Source organism: Sphaerodactylus townsendi, linkage group LG05 (assembly GCF_021028975.2).
Source record: "Sphaerodactylus townsendi isolate TG3544 linkage group LG05, MPM_Stown_v2.3, whole genome shotgun sequence".
NCBI lineage: Eukaryota > Metazoa > Chordata > Lepidosauria > Squamata > Sphaerodactylidae > Sphaerodactylus > Sphaerodactylus townsendi.
Genome location: NC_059429.1, coordinates 88,526,775 through 88,543,351, shown reverse-complemented (window position 1 = coordinate 88,543,351; position 16,577 = coordinate 88,526,775). Strand labels below are relative to the sequence as shown.

Genomic DNA, 16,577 nt, shown 5'->3' with positions numbered 1-16,577 from the left:
TGCCCCAAGCTAAAATGGAGATGAGGGGCATGTTTGGGAGGGAAAATCTTGGGTTGCAGAACCTCAACCTCTCATGTTACAGGCAACTTCATGTGTTCATTCTGTTCTTAGCCATTCATGAATCTACCCTCCATTAACGCACTTTTAAAGCCATCAGGCTGTTGAGGTCAAGCATTACAAATGCAACACATGCTTGTTTTCCCAGACAAGAAAGTGGCACATTACAGGCACTAAGATCCAAGATGCAGTTTCATGTTTCACTGGGATCATCTACCAAGCCCAACTGTACAAATATTTAATGTCCAATTATCAGAGCTCAGCAATGCAGTCATTTCTCAAATTATAAATAACTACAGCCCTACCTGGCAGTAAAGTATAGCCATTATTTTTCATGGAGAAAACGATGTTGTGACCAACAACTTGCAAACACACAGGATTATCTAGTTTTGATTAGTGCATATTTACACTACTACTCAGCTGCCCCCTTACTTCTGTAGCAGATGTACGTTAACGCAAACCAACATGTTAGTTTTGTTCAAATTTCAGAATACTAACACAAAACAGGCTTACAACTGCCAAATAAGATCATACATAACCACACAAAGGGAAAGACACACAAAGCCAGAAAATGGGTGCTGTGTGGTTTCCGGGCTGTATGGCCGTGTTCTAGCAGCATTCTCTCCTGACGTTTCGCCTGCATCTGTGGCTGGAATCTTCAGAGGATCAGAAAAGCCAGAAAACCTTTTGCTCATTCTTAAGTCCTCAAGTGTAAACCCTGCACTGAACATACCATCCAGATTAAGGCAGAATTTTCCAAAACAACATCCTCTTTTTGAAAACACACACACTGACAAAATGTCACTGGACTCAAAGCATCTGTAAGATGGTTTAATGCTGTCTGATCATTTTTAGCAAGCCATCTCACAACCTTCAACAAGACAGATGCTCAAAAACACTGTAATGCAAAAGATGACTACAGTGTCTCAGTCAGCTCACTGTGACATCTAGGCGATAGCAAACAGGTGTCAAAGTCAAACACTCAGATGAACGCAAAAGAATCAGATACTGAAAGACTGAAATGACGTAAGGATAAGCTGTAAGCCCCCTGAAAATAAACAAGCTGGCCATGCAAATTAATATAATGGTAAAATAAATGCCACTAGCATATTAGTCAGTGGGCTAATTTTGATAACCTGATAGCTAGCAACAAACATAGACCTTGTTATGGGAGGTAGAGATTATTACAGAAGCATGTTACCTTTGCAGTACATTTGCCGTGAAGATTTCTAGACAAGGTGGTTCTAGCTGTGAAAAAATAGTCATCCGTGTCCTCATCCAAGCTACAGTAGCCACTGCTCATGCTGTTGTCGACAGTCATCTAAGAGGGGATCCCGAGTTCTCAGAACATGTGGAGTCCTCCTGTGAACCACAGAGCCAGGTAACCATCCAACTCCCACCTCACTGCAGCAGCCGAGGGGTTTCTAAATCCAGTTCCTGTGCAGTCAGCTGCATACACGGATTCACCTCCTCCAGAACCCACATGCTATGCTGTGCAACAGTTTCTTATGATCAGCTAACCAAGAAAGATCTCCTTTTTAAAAAAAACAAACAGCCTGTCTTCTCATCTGCAGGTTTCTCTTTCTCTTTTCCAGCAAACCCCTGCCAGAAGTGGAGAGGGTACAAGATCCTGAGAGACTTCCTTCAGCTCCTGGCTCACTCCCTCACTCACCATCTGTGGCTTGATCTCTTATCGACAAGCCCCGTGAGGTAGGTTGCTGAACAGCATCACCTCCCTCCTTCCCCCACCCCTTCCCGCTTGCTTTCTGTCGAACAGAGTTGAACCACTTCCTCTTGCAAGATTTCTGCACACAGTTTTCTGCAGAGGCTTTGTGAGAGTGAATTGTCAGCACCTCAGCTGATTTTGATTGGCACAGCTTAAAAGACAAGCAGAATTATCCCATAGGATAGGAGGAGGTACAGCCTCCAGTGTCCATAACAACAACATATACGAAAGGTAGGGAAAGAAATCAGAAAAGCCAATTAAAAATATATTATGAGTTATGAGAGAAAAATCGCCAGTGCAGTGCAGCGCCCTCCCAGGTGAATATTCTGTGGCAATTTAATGCATTCCTTATCTCACTGGAAAGCTGCCCAAAAACAAGCCCTGGCATTGGGTTTGCTCTCTGCCCAGCAACTGACTTGTGCAGCTTTTGCCAAGAAATCCAGATAAAATACAAATGGGGTGGGGAGCCCAATCTGAATTCCTAAACCTTCGAACACACTCCCTCCCATTCCTTCACACCTGGACAACCCACTGGACTCCCCTAGAAGCTCAATAAACACCTGGCATGAAGGGATTTCCATTCGCCTTCCCATCCTAATAATAAATCAATCACACTGATGCATAGCAGAGAGAAATGGAAGGATAGATTCCCCTAGCAACACTTCAGCACAAGAAGCATTGCGTGCCTCAGTATACTGCAGCTAATTTTAGAACAGTCAGGGTGATTTTTCAGCATTGCTGGCACAAGCAGGCGGCACTTTTGATCATACCCTCAGCAATAGCCCTTCTTCAGGTTCAACTTTTCCATTATGGGTGCGCTGCAAGGGAAAAGGGTTCGCACTCCTATTCAGTGGCTTGTCTCTAGCCCCTCCCTTCAGAAACAAACCCGGCTGTTTTTCACCAGTAAAGAAGACACCGAAAGATCAGATTCATTTCCCATTAACATGTAGCTTGATTCTGAGATGTTAACTCCTCTGTCTTCAAGAATATTGATAAGGTTTTAAAAACAAATGTTCACAAAATGTTTTTTTTCTGCAGACTACCTGCACAACTGTATGAGGTGTCAAGATTCAGTATTCTTTTCCCAAAATGAAATTTTAACATATACTCCTGGTCATTTGAAAGGCACATACTGCAATCTGCCATGGTCCTTCACATCACCTCTCATCCAATTATTCTGAGCCTGCCACTCAGTGGTGCACCATCTTCAGCAACTCCTATTGACGGCCACAGTGGAACAGCAGGCAACCAGAATGACATCATAGAGTTGCCAACTTCACCCTTCATAGGGTTGCCAAATTCAGGTGAAGCCTAGGAAAGATGGGGATTGGGGTGGGGAGGGAGGTCAGCAGAGATGCAGTGTCAAATAGTCCACCTCCCACAGCTGCCATTTCCTCCCAGAGAACTGATCTCTGTAGTCTGGAGATCGGCTGTAATTTTGGGAGCATTCCAAGTCCAGTTTTGAGGTTGGTAACCAGTGGTGAGATTCAGAAAGTTCGGTCCAGTTTAGGCAAACCAGTTGTTAAAAGCCCCCTTGCTCTCCCTCCCCTGGGGGGAGCACTGGGGCTTTTAGCACCTCGGATCCCAAGGCGGGGAGGAGAGCTGAGCCAGGCAGTGCTGGGGGAGGGGGTACCGCTAAGGGAGCTGTAGTATTCTTTCCATGTTTGGATACCCTGCTGAAGAGGAAAACAGGTCTGGTGCTTTAGTGGTGGTACTTGCTACTCTAGTCTCCATTAACATTTAGGAAGAGCAGAAAAGCCAAAAACAGCACCCAGACCATGCTGCTGCCCCACTCCAATTCAAAATGGACCTGAAACCCCAACCTCAAATGATAGAAAACACTTTCAAGGAGATTTTAAATCACTTTCCTCCTCATTCTCTAATGAAGTATTGCAGAATACTTGTAGAGAACTGTGTCATTTCTAAGCTAAAATCCTATTTTTAAAAGCAGCTTACTGATTTTTTTAAAAAAATATGAGAGTTTTTATTACTAAGTCTTGTGCAGGGCTTAATATATTAGAGAATTAACCTGAGTAACTGCTGCTTCCAAACCCACCCTCTATCTTGTAAATACCTGCATCACTGAGCCAAGAAACATCTTTAGATCCATACCAGCATTTGAAGGACAGAAAGTATTCCCTCCCCCGTCCCCCCACAACATCCACAGATTGCAATATTCCCATCCCCTCTTCCACAACAGCCTAAAATACTCTCAGAAGTCCTGTTTCCTGGGGATTTTGTTCTCTACAAATATAATTTCAGGGGCATTGGGGCTGCCACAGAAGGAAGAAGCTAAAAAAAACCATGTTTTGCATGCGCCCCCATAAACATTCTGGATTCAAGGCAATGCTCTTCAATATCTTTACACTTGGTTCAAACTGATTTCCGATGCCCTTTTCCATGTAACAGAACTATAACCTCTTGAGGATGTTCTAAAAAGCATTTTGGGGAAGAAGTTTGCACAGCTCTCTCTCCCAAAACATCTTCAAAATGTTTTATTTCTCTCAACCTGGATTTTTCAAAAATTGCTAAATTAGCAATCTTTTTCTTGAAAACGGGTTGAAGGTGTCTCTCTCTTGCCTTTGAAACAAAAGCAGGTATGCAGTGGCATAGCTGCCATTAGGACATCTGGGGACAAACGCCCCTGGCGCCCCATGGGAGTCACATGGGGCTGGAAAAATTGCCCCCCAAACGTCCAGGAAAGAAAGAGGCACCACGATGTGACCATGCCCACGTTGAACAGAGGCCCAGCAACGTCTTTCCTCCTTTACAGGGGCATGCCCAGGGGATTATTTCCCCCTCACCCTGCCAGGCCCAGCCACCAGACAAGGTAAGTGGGGCAGGCGGGCATAGCGTGGCCAGTGATGGGATTCAGCCAGTAGCTAACTGGCTGAATCCCACTAGGGAGGACAAGTGAGGGGCCTGTCCAAGACCTGGAGTGCTCTGAAAAACCCATCGCTGCTCTCCCCTGCAAGGGTGGTTGAGGCGTCTTTCTGAGACCCGGAGCGATCTGGGGCTGGGAAAGGCCCATCGCTGCTCACCCCCGCAAGGGCAAGCAACAGGCCTTTCAGAGCCCCGGAGCAATCCAGGGCTGGGAAAGGTCCATCACCATTCTCCCCTGCAAGGGAGAGCAATGGGCTTGCTCTCCCGTGCAAGGGCGAGCGACAAATGCCAAGGCTGCAGGCTGGAGTGCCCCTCTTCCTCTGAGAGGGTTCCTCTCAGAGAGAGGGACACTCCAGCCTCCTCTGCCCATGGGTCACAGGATCTATGGGCAGAACAAGCTCTTCCAGCCCCCCCCCCCCAGCCAGCCTGATCTGCTCATGGATCACAGGGTTCATGGGCAGAACAAGCTCTCCCTGACCCCTCCCCCAGCCCCAGCAAACTTGTTCTGCTCATGGATCACAGGATCCATGGGCAGAACAAGCTCTCCCAGTCAGTGGTGTAGCGTCCATGGGGAAAGAGGGATGACGCCCTGGGTGGAGGTGTGGTGGAGGCACGGCTGGGCCATGGAGGGGGCATGGCAGGGGCATAGTGTGGTGTTCTGGCACTACAGCAGGGACGCAGGTGCCCCAGGTGCAGTTTCCCCTCGCTCCGCCTCTGCTCCCAGCCCTCCTAGCCCCAACAAGCTTGCTCTGCCCATGTATCACAGGATCTATAGGCAGAACAAGCTCTCCCAGCTCCAAGCCCCAGCCCCAGCCCCAGCAAGCTTGCTCTGCCCATGGACCATAGAACCATTGCTGTTTTCAGATTTGTGAGTTGGGGCATGTTCTTTAATGTGATAGTGACTTTGAAATGACCTGGTGCAAAAAAAATAGTTGTTTGGTCATGATAGGGGAGGGTGGTCACCACACAGGCGGGGTGTGTGTGTGTGCAAAACTCAGATTTTGCCCTGGGCTCCATTTTTCCTTGCTACGCCTCTGTAGGCAGGACATGCTTTATTTCTCCCTCTCCTCAGATCTTACTTTCATTTTCACAGCAGTTGCGCCCACCATTTTGTGTGCTGCTGCAGAGCTTCTCCTTATGCCATTTGGTGAGGGTTTCCCACAGAAGGTTCCTCTGCTTGCAACTCATCCATGTGCAATTTCACTGTAAGCAGTATATGAATTTGGGTTGTTTTGCCTAGTGATCCCACACACATATCATTTTTCCTCTTTTTTGTTTTGAGGGGGATGTCTGCAAAGCTATGATGTCACAACATGAGAATCTGCAATATGCATGTATTTGCATTGTCATAACTTCATAGACATCCCCCAAAACAAAAAAAGGAAAATGACACATGCATAGGCTCATTAGGCAAAACAAACTTTATTCATGTACTTTTTACAGTGAAATCGCATGCAGATGACCTGCAAGCAGAGGAAACTGCCGTAGGAAACCTTTACCAAATGGCAGAGGCAGGAGAAGCTCTGCAGCAGCAGCAACAACAACAAAATGGTGGGCAGAACTATGAAACTGACAAGAGCTCTGTTGGTTAGCAGGCAGGAAAAAAAGAGATTTTGGCTGCCAACACTTGCGTTGTCCATGCAGAGCAAACACAAAAAGCCAAAATGGATCTTTTAAAAACATCTACAGGACATATTATTTCTGCTGTGCGGAAAAGACCAACGAGAGGAGAAGCCTACTCTACAATCCCAAACCTACCATACTTATGCACAATGATGGGATCTGAACCGGCAGTGACTAATTAGGAAAGAACTTTTAGGGTTATGAGAGACAGTCCAACTGAAATGTCAACTTACCATGCAGCAGGTGTTTTTTTTTTACTTAAACTCTATTTCATGTTTGCGATTATTACAAAAGGGAAAGAGAATAAGACAGCCAATATTGTAATGGCCTTATACAAATCTGTGGCACAACTTCATCTGGCATATGGTTCAAGCAGTCTCACTGCAAAAGAACATTGAAGTGATGGAGGAGGTCCAAAAGAGGTCAGCCAAAATGATCAAGGAGTTGGAGAGCCTTCCCTGTGAGAAATGCTGAAGTGCATGTAGGTTGTTTAGAGGGGAAAGACAGACAAGTGGTAGGAATGTGGCAGAGATTTATAAAGTTATGCATGTTTTTAGGGGAAGTGGCTAGGACATTTTTCTTCCCCTCCTATGACATTTCAGTGTGAGGTCACTTATTAAAACTGATTAGAAGACTCAAGCCAAATAACAAGACTTCACATAGCCTATTATTAAATGACAAAATATTATTCCACACAATGTGATGATAGTTACCAACACAGTTTACTTTAAAGGGGGATTAAACAAAGGGGGATTCACAAAGGAGTAGATGTATCATGGTTTAGTAGCCATGATTGCTTAACGAAAACTGCAAGCTGGAAGGCAATGCACATTTGAACAACATGAGTACAAGCAGCATGAGATGGCTATTGATTTGCTAACCTTGGTTATGGGATCATTCTGATGCAGCAAGGTGATTTGTGTGTTTCTAACTGCAGGCATTATCAGAGAATTAAAAAAACTTTCAGAGATATGATAATTAGTGAATGACTCAATGAGAACATTTCCATTTGAATCATTTCTGCACCTCAATATGTAGGTAAACTTTTGAGGTGGTGATACTGACCTTTACAGCCCTGTATGACCTGGGAGCGGCATACCTTCCCATTCACTCCAATCATTCTCAGAGGCCCTGCTTTGGTAGCCTCTCTCATCTGAGGCTAAACGGTAGTGACCTGAGAAAGGACTTTCACAGTCATGGCACCAAAACTTTGGAGCCCCCTCCCCAGGGAGGTTTGGCTGTCTCCCACTATTGGAATCTTCCTCCAGCAGGTGAAGGGGTGTTTTTTTGTTTTAGCTAGCATACCACCAATAACCATCCTACTCCCTGAATCCGGTATTGTTTGTCTTTTCACTGAATTGTTTTATACATTTAATTGCTACTTTTAATTATTCTAATGTTTTTATGTGCACCTCCTTGGGACCCTGACCAAGTAGAAAGTCAGCCTAAACAAATAATGGGCAAGAATGCCCAACTCACACATCTGTACAACTTCGCCAACATCCTCTGTGATCTGCCTGGTATCTCACATCTTTTGGCGTCAGCAGGATCAGCCTTGCGTCAACAGAAACTCATCAGCTGCAATATATTCATTTCTCCTCCCAGACACAATTTACATTGTTCACATTATTCCTCCCTTGCAACTGAAAACCTGCTGTTCCAGCATTTAAGCACTTAGGATGGGATGCACCAATTACTCTGCTAGCTCAGCATCGCAAAATAATCCACTGCATCATCCCACCCCCTTTCAAAACTTGTTGTATCGTTGTGATCTTCTGTTGTGAGAGTTACTGAGCTCCAGTGACCCTAGCAAGATCTCCACTGCATTTCATTCAGAAACCATTCTGGAGTGGTTAAGCTCAAAACTAGCCACCCCCCTGCTTCAAAGTTGCCACTTCAATCCAAAGAGGAAATAATTGCCCCTCTTTCCAGTTCTTTACATGCAGGCCAATTTATACCAGTTTATACCAGGAACATGGAACATATTCAGGAAAGGCTGTTTACTTACTTTCCCTTGGGTGCCCCAACTTCTTCAAACTCAGAGATTAGGGTGAAAACAACTGGTGAGAGAATATGGCCATTTCATAATGACTCAAACTAGAAAACTAATATGTAAGTAGATATATGTGTTAACCCCAAACAACCACTTTATTTAAGGGAAGTCAGAAGATGAAACAGGCTGAAGAGAAAATATTGTATGTCATCATTGCCCAAACAGATGTTCATTTCAGAGAATGCTTTGAGTTACAAAAAGGGGCTTTTTCCAAAGAAAACTTGGTTTTAACACTAGCAGTCAAGACACAACATGCTCAATATTCAGATGTAACCAGTGGCTACATCCCTTATTGTAGTCTGAGGATGAACTTCTGACAAACCAGGAAGTAATGCTTACAAAAGCTTACCTTTCTTCCTCATTTCGTGATGTCAGAAGGCAAATGTGCAAAAAAGGATTGCTCCTTATGCAATTCAAAAGAATGCACATCAGCTCAGAGAGCAGTGTGAGCAGTTAGTATGGAGAACAATTGAATCAGCAGTGGTTCACTGGAAGAACTCCCAGGAGCTCTTTCTTCAGGCTTCAGTCCCATGGAAAGACACAAGTTGGTTATTGGGGTGGGCAGGGCAATGAACATTGTGGGGTATGGAGAACAAAGGCTGTGACTGAATGAAGATAAGCTATGAACACAGATTGTGCACGTGTTGTTTGCCAGAGCAGTAGGAACCACACACTGGCACGATGACCCAGCTTCATCAGAGTCTCAGCATGCTGAATCTCCAGAGCCACAGTTGGTTGAATTGCATGAGCAGCCAGAAGTCACACAGGCGGAAGACAGTGTTGGCCCAAGCCAAGAGCAGGAGGACAGGGCAGACAGTTCTCCCAGCTCACCTGGCTCCATGAGGCAGCTCAGACATCGTGGCCATCAGGCACTCCATGCCAAAAAACACAGAGCCCGCAGAGGCCCAAAGGCGTCGAAGGGATGGTTGTGAGTCAACTCAGGATTCAGACTGAGTAGGAATGCAGGTTTATAAGAGGCAGCTGCAAACAGTAAGAGTTGCAGGAGCAACTTTGGGAAACAGCCTGGTAGTTTCTGCAGCACCTGTTCTTGGATTGAACATTTTGGATTAGTGGACCAAGACTGGATTGACTGACCTGCCCCTTGCTTGGCTTTTATGGCTTGCACTGGACTGCTTTTCCTCAGGACTTGGAAGTATGCTCTCTCTCTCTCTCCGGTGCACTCAGCAGGCCATGACACTAACCTCCAGTCTACAGATCCTTTGGAGGAGAGTAGACTCTATGACAGCTTTCATGCTCACTGAATAATGACTTTCATTCCACTTGTTAATGCACTTTGCAACTGGGTTTTACAGTATGAACTACAAAATCCACTTGCAAATGATCATTAAAGTCCTTTGAAAGTGGATTGAAAGTGCATTATTCAGCATATGTGAAAATGCTTACACATCACTTTCCTACTGAACTCCCTCCCCTATCTCTGCTATCCCCAAGGACTGCTCCCACATCTCCAGCAACTCTGTTCTTCTGCAGAATTGAATATTTCTTCAGGGCTCCTTCTTCTTTGCTGTCATCTAAGTCCTAGGTTGCTCCATCAGTTCCAAACTGCATTACTTCTTTATACAAACAGTCCTACCCCAGCCAAATAAATCCTGTGGCCTCTTAAGGCAGGTTCCTCCCAGTCTCTTTGAGACCTATAATTTTCCTCTGTTCCATTCTTCTTAATTCCCCAGCCTTGCCAGCCTTTTTAAAATCAGCTCTCATTCTACCTCTCTTTTCTACCTCCCAGAACCCCATGTAGCCTTCCCATTGAATTTCTAAAACACATTTAAAAACAGTGATGGCGAACTTATGGCACGGGTGCCAGAGTCCCACCCCCCACCCCCCCACCCCCCACAGATACATTCTAGGCTGACCTGGGCTGCTGGGCTTGATTATTAACATTAAACCTAAGACCTAGTTTTGGGGAAGCAGCGTAGGTAACCCTGTTAAGTGCTGTTAAACCCCACTGATTTTCATGCGAAGATCCTTTACCTGGGAGTAAGCTCGGTTGCTGGCAATGGGCCTTGCTTCTGAGTAAACCCTCCTAGGGTTGTGATTCACCCATTGGAAAAGTTGCACAGTTGCTTCAAAGCAAAGCCACCAACTACCACCAAGCTTACTCCCAAGTAATGCACACCTTGGAGCCAACCATTTTTTCTAAACTAAAAGCTCAGTATTGAGGTTAAATTGCCGTGTTGGCACTTTGCGATAAATAAGTGGGTTTGGGGTTGCAATTTGGGCACTCGGTCTCGAAAAGGTTCGCCATCACTGTTATAAAACCACAGACAAAATGAACATCTTTCCTTCCTAATATCAGATACTTGAGTACTGAGCTCGTTGCTGAATTCATATTTCCAGAATGGAACCCTGGAGCTACATGATAAAGTAAACTGCCAACAAGATTATCTATTTAAAGCACAGGAGCGCTTTCTGGAATTGCATCTGGCAGCTGTGGACTCATTGGCTAGTTTTGGCCAATACCTGAATATGGGTAAGGAAATAACAAATAAAATTGTGTGCTAATAGTTTTCATGCCAGACTCTTAATTTCTGTTCTTGGAAAAGTCAGTTTCCCTGTCTTTTAGCTATAAAGGATAGTAGGAAGAGGTTTGGGTAGGGTGACATAGTTAAGAGATAGGTAGGGATAGAATGGAAGGCACAGGTTGAACCTAGGATGAAAGTTTGTGATCATCAAACTGGTGCTAAACAGCTTCAGTGATACCCAATTCATTTCTCAAGAGTTAAGGAGTAGGATTCTCTCAATAGCTGTCCCCTTGTTTTAGGATTTCCTCCCTAGGAAAGTTCAACAGGTCCAATTTTTAACACTCAAACTTTAGTTAGAATGTTTTTATTTCAATAATGTGTTAAGCAGTTTGCTGTTCTCAGAAGAGCTGGTAGTATTATATCTACTGAGTCATGCTGTCAGTTTTGTGTGTGTGTGTGTGAGTGTGTGATCAAGCACTGCTAACTTATGGTGACCCTGTAATGTTGGCAGGAAGCCCATGGCAAGGTGAGGGCCCTGTTTTTGGACTATGCCCTATCAGTCACTTCTATTGGCTGGAAAGAATGGGATAATAATAATAATAATAATAATAATAATAATAATAATAATAATAATAATAATAGTAGTAGTAGTAGTAGTAGTAGTAGTAGTAGTAGTAGTAGTAGTAGTAGTAGTAGTAGTAGTAGTAGACGACAGTTCAGACTAAGATGGATATCAAATCTTGATTCTGGACTTTGATACCAAGAGAGGGGCTTCTCCTGAACATGCTTTTCCACTCCCAATCAATATGCATAGCAGTGTGCAACACCTTTCCTGCAGCTTGGATCGTTGCCATCTGGCTAAGAAAAGCCACAGCCCTGGAAACGACACACCTGTCCTCTAGCTTACAAAGGATATGCAAACACTACTCAGCCTTAACACAATCAGTTTTCCTGAGACCTTTCTTTCATAGACAATACAATCATACCTTTCCTGCACAACTATCAGAGAGCAATCAAACCTTACTCTGAACTGGAATATCCTGAGTTGTAAATTCATCAACTCTACCTAACATTTAATCAAAAATTAGACTCTCCCTGGCTCTGACTCATTTAAGCAATGTTCCACTGTATTGTTCTCTCCTGAAAATGGAAACTAGTTTTGTCCAGGAAGATTGTCTTTCTTAGCATTGTTGGAGGGCTAAAATGTCCTATATCTAATCCTCCCAAATTAGGGTCCCTCACCTTTGGACCTGGTGCCAACCTTGGACCTTGCTCCATTGTGCCTGGGAGAAGTGCTGGCCTCATTTCCTTCAACCTTCTCCCAGATCAGTAAGTATCACCTTTCCCTCAATGCCCTCTGCTATTCCCAATTTAACCTTCATCTCTATCTATATCCTAGGCTCCTTGAAAACTCTGTGCTTTTTTTACCAAACTACCTGTGTATTTTTATTATTATTATTGTCCTTTAATAAAATTGTTAAACTTCACTTAAATTCTGGTTTCCTGCAGATTTCTGAAAGGGAAAACTACTATATAAATTGGTGGTAAAGATCCCAGTAACACCCCTTCCCCACAGTGCAAGGTCTATCCCTGCTAATATCCCAAACTAAAAGGGAATAGACCAAGACCAATTTGGTAACAGTAGAGTTTTCAAGGCAAGAGACATTTGGAGGTGGTTTGCCATTGCCTGAATCTGTGTGGACTGAGAGAATTCTGAGAGAACTGCGACTGGCTCAAGGTTAGACCACAGGCCTCATTTGAAGGGGTGGGGAATTTTTAGCAGGTTATGAATAATGATTTTACTATAATATTATTGTGCTCTAATGGCTTGATTGTCATCACAATCTTACTATTGATAACCATTAAGGTCTCTTGGACCTTGTTGTGGCACTGATAATAAACAACACAATGAATCACAGAAAACAGATAATATACCATAAAGAGAAAAAACAACAACCCAGCTACACAAAAAGATAAAGGTGTGCTGAAGTCTCATGACTCAGTGATAAAATAGTGTTAGCTTTGTTGTGACAGGACGTAAAAACAGTAAATAAAATAAATTTCCGACCAATCTCAATCCTACAAATACAAGAGTTATTCTTTTAGCTGGCAGTTCAGAGAAACTATATAAAACTAGATTGCCCTCCAGCCCACCTGGCCTTCCTTCTCTGATTGTGGCCTCCATAGATGCATTTTGTACATTAAAAACAAAATAAAAAACTCCCTCAGGGAAAAACTGTATTGCATTTCAAGTGACATGTCAAAACTTAGGTTTGATTTAAACATGATTGAGCTGACGCACAGGCAGTTTCTTATAAGACTTTGCAATAAGCACAGGTTTTTGTTAAAAATGGATTACAACTTGTGGATACTAGGATGAGGCCAGTAGCTGGTAGCTTTAAAAGGGCAACACAACAAAGAATTCTAGCAGGATAGCTGCTGCAAAAACAAAAGAAGACTCTTGTGGCATCTTAAAGATTATCAGTTTTATTGTAAATTGAGTTTAGAGTCCCTGTCATCAGTAGCCCTTCACTGAGTGGCCTCAAGGCCACAAAAGGGTGTCCAATAATCAATTTGAGAGTCTCTAAGGTGCCATAGGACTCTGTTTTCATTTTCCCCACTGCAAGAATGACCTAGTAACCTCACAGTACAAAATGGCATGTCTTTATAATCAGTCTTAGAAATGTGCATACTTCTCATTATCAGAAAATCCAAATGCTAAAACATACTCACATGCAGAGATTTCTTGTGAAGCAGCCTCATGTTATGATGGGAGGGAAGTGAGAAAAGTGCTTTTTAAAAGAGTCTGATGGGCTGCACAGAATTTGGCAAAAGAACATTTGAAGACCACTCTCTCTTCTTGGGAAAAAATGCCCCAGAAACACCTTTCAAAACTCCTCCTACTCACTAAAGGGTGGTTCTACATTATTCAAATATAGCTAATTGCCATCATTTTAGGGAGTGCAGTACTGCAGTCAAAGCTCTGCTCACAACCTCAGTTCTATTCTGACAGAAGTTGCTTTCAGGTAGCCAGCTAGCTCAAGGGTTTACCAAGGTTGATACAATGAGTACCCAGTTTGCTGGGGATAAGGTTTAGATGACTGGGGAAAGCAATGGCAAATCACCCTGTAAACATAGTCTGCTTAGTAAATGTCATGCCACCCAATGGGTCAGTGATGATCTGGTGCTTGCACAGGGGACTGCCTTTACCTATCATCTTTTTATAAGCAGTTGTAACAACTGTTACAGATTATGTCAGTCTCAATCTGCTGCTCTCCCTTTCTTTACTTGTTATGAACTCCACTATTCTAGGAGCTGGTTTGCTGCATTTTTTGTTTGTTTGTTTTTTTGCAGAACAGAATTGAAGGCATAGGGCGGGATGCAATACTGCTTCGCCACTGCTTAGCAGCAACTGGGGAGCAGGGTTAGATCCCTCCCAGTGGACACTGAAGGCAGGTAGGCCTCTGGGTTATAACTATGCAGCTGAGGACATTCTAATATCAGCATATCAAGCTGAACTCTCCAGTCGCACACCTACCCAGTGCTAATCCAGCATGCCTCTGATGATGCTTAATGCCCACTGGTAACTCTACCAGTCACAGTGATCTCTGATGTCTCAGCAGACAATCTCAAAAGAAAGGGACAAGAATGCCATTACAATTTGTAATCAAGCAGGTAGCCACATCAAATCAATAAAGCTGCTGCTTGACAGTTTGGAAGTAGCAACTTAAAGCATCCTGGTCTGTTACCATCTCCAATTACAACAGGGTGCTGCAGTGAATGATTGCACAGAGTTCTCTGACACTTAGGAGAACACATTTCTTTTGAAGCCCTTCTATTATTATTCCAGTCTCTCAATGCATCTCAGCACTGGCCACTAAAATGAAGGGTTACAGTTGCTATATTTAAATAATAAAATGGTCTGTTTGCAGCATGAAAAACAGAGCCATGGGCAAAAATAAGCATTAAAGCTGCAGACCGCTGGGCTCAAGTTTCAGTTTGGCTGCACTGAGCTAGCTGCGACAGAGAACTAGGTGAAGTTCAGAGGGTGTTAGGAGCCCAGGCAATAATCCAATCACAGGGTTAACTGTGCTTGAACCCACTAACATCAAGATGATTCAAAGCAGCTGACAAGTCTTGGAATTTTTTTTCCTGGCATGCTGCTTCCTCTGATTAAGATGTGTTACTTATACAGTCAACCATGAATTCTTCTATTCTATTTATGAGCAACTGTAAAAATACTCTCCCTCAAACGCTTTTCAGATTTCTACAGACAAGCAGAATACACCACCATCTACCTTTATAGATAAAGAGCCCAAAGGAGCTGTCCAGTTTAGACAGATATCACAATGCAAGAAACCTACACTATCAACAGAGAACGAGCACTGAAAAGAAGACCCAGAAGCAGATACGAAGCTTGCCATGAAAACGGACAGAATGACATTCAAAGGGTGATAGAAGGAATACACATTCGTTCCTCTATGATACATAATGGCTTGGAATGCAGTGAATGCATGCTCAAACTGCTTCCACCACACTTCAGAATGTCAGGTTCTCTCCATCCTTTGAATATACACCCTCGACAATATCTAATTTATTGGTTTTGCAGCAGCACATAAGGATTTGAGCCTCTTGCACTGAGCTTGCTTACAAAGCTGTAAATGTTTGATTTATTCCAAATGGCATTCCTGAAACTAAACTGCTTCAATACAGTCAAATGTGGGTGTTTATGAGATGTAAACCAATTATACAATCTGTTTGGTTCACATAGAACAGCCACAAACTCCTGCCAAACTACTATGCATCCCGCTTCCAAAAAACTGCACATGTGCAAAGACCCTGCTAATCCAAACTGATCAGCAACCATCATGAAGACTGAGTAGATACCCACTCGAGGAGTGGATTTTTAATCCCCTCCCCCATCCTTGTGTTTGAGGAAGGCTGAAACAGGGCAAAGTTAGACATCAGGGGGATCAGGGGGTTTGCTGTATTTCAGTTTTCCCCAGACACAGTGCTAGAAGCTAGCTCTTTGAGAGAAGAGAGCACTAGATGCATGCTCTCTCTACTGAGTCTCCTGAGAAGCCTAGAGAAAGAGCCCTCCCACCTCATCACTATTTCTAAACCCACTATCAGGTCAGGATCAGTCAATCCATCAGAGGTCTCTCCAGAACTAAATGTCTGGTGAGACCTCAGGGGAATCTTAGGCTGCACCTGCATTCTGTTTCCTCCTCTCATTGACCTGGCTGGGCTGAACTACAGACAGCAGACAGCAGTAACTGAAGTGGCATCTTACAAGGCCCATGCTGTGTTCCTGCTGTTGCAACATTTCCCCTTTGCTGTTGCCATCTGGCAAGTTTGACAGATGTTGGCTGTGATTAAACTGGGGCCTAAAAGAGCCAATGCTGTGTTGCTGCTGTTGCCTCATTGCTCCCTGTTGCCACTATCTTGGTAGCTTCCCTGTTGCTGGCACCATGGATTCCTGCAGATCCTGAGTAAGTCTGGGAACAATTATAGCAAGGCCCTCTCTCAGACAGCTGAAACACAGTGGAGTTACATATCTGAAGCCTCTGCTTGGCAAGCCTTGACACTGCGATAACATGCTTGCATGAAAAGCCAATTGTACTGTATGGTTAGGAAGGAGTACAGTGAACCAGCCTGTGAACACTGACAAACAGATCAATCACCTGTCAAAACTGATCACTGAAAAAGCAGGTCTCTCTTCACAACCAGTTGACAGAACGTGAGCCAAACC

General features: G+C 43.8%; 1 protein-coding gene across 4 annotated transcripts in view; it reads right to left on the bottom strand.

Annotated features, from left to right (window-relative positions):
• Nucleotides 1-16,577, bottom strand: part of RASSF5 (Ras association domain family member 5) — a 117,722-nt gene that overhangs the window by 44,217 nt on the left and 56,928 nt on the right. For 2 of the 4 annotated variants that reach the window (XM_048496189.1, XM_048496190.1), the window contains exon 1: nucleotides 1,259-1,757. The exons of the other annotated variants lie outside the window; for them this stretch is intronic. In XM_048496189.1, coding sequence (XP_048352146.1) covers nucleotides 1,259-1,378 — 120 coding nt within the window. In that variant the 5' untranslated portion in view covers nucleotides 1,379-1,757. Of the gene's footprint in view, nucleotides 1-1,258; nucleotides 1,758-16,577 lie in introns of those variants that run through there. 4 annotated transcript variants of the gene reach the window in all.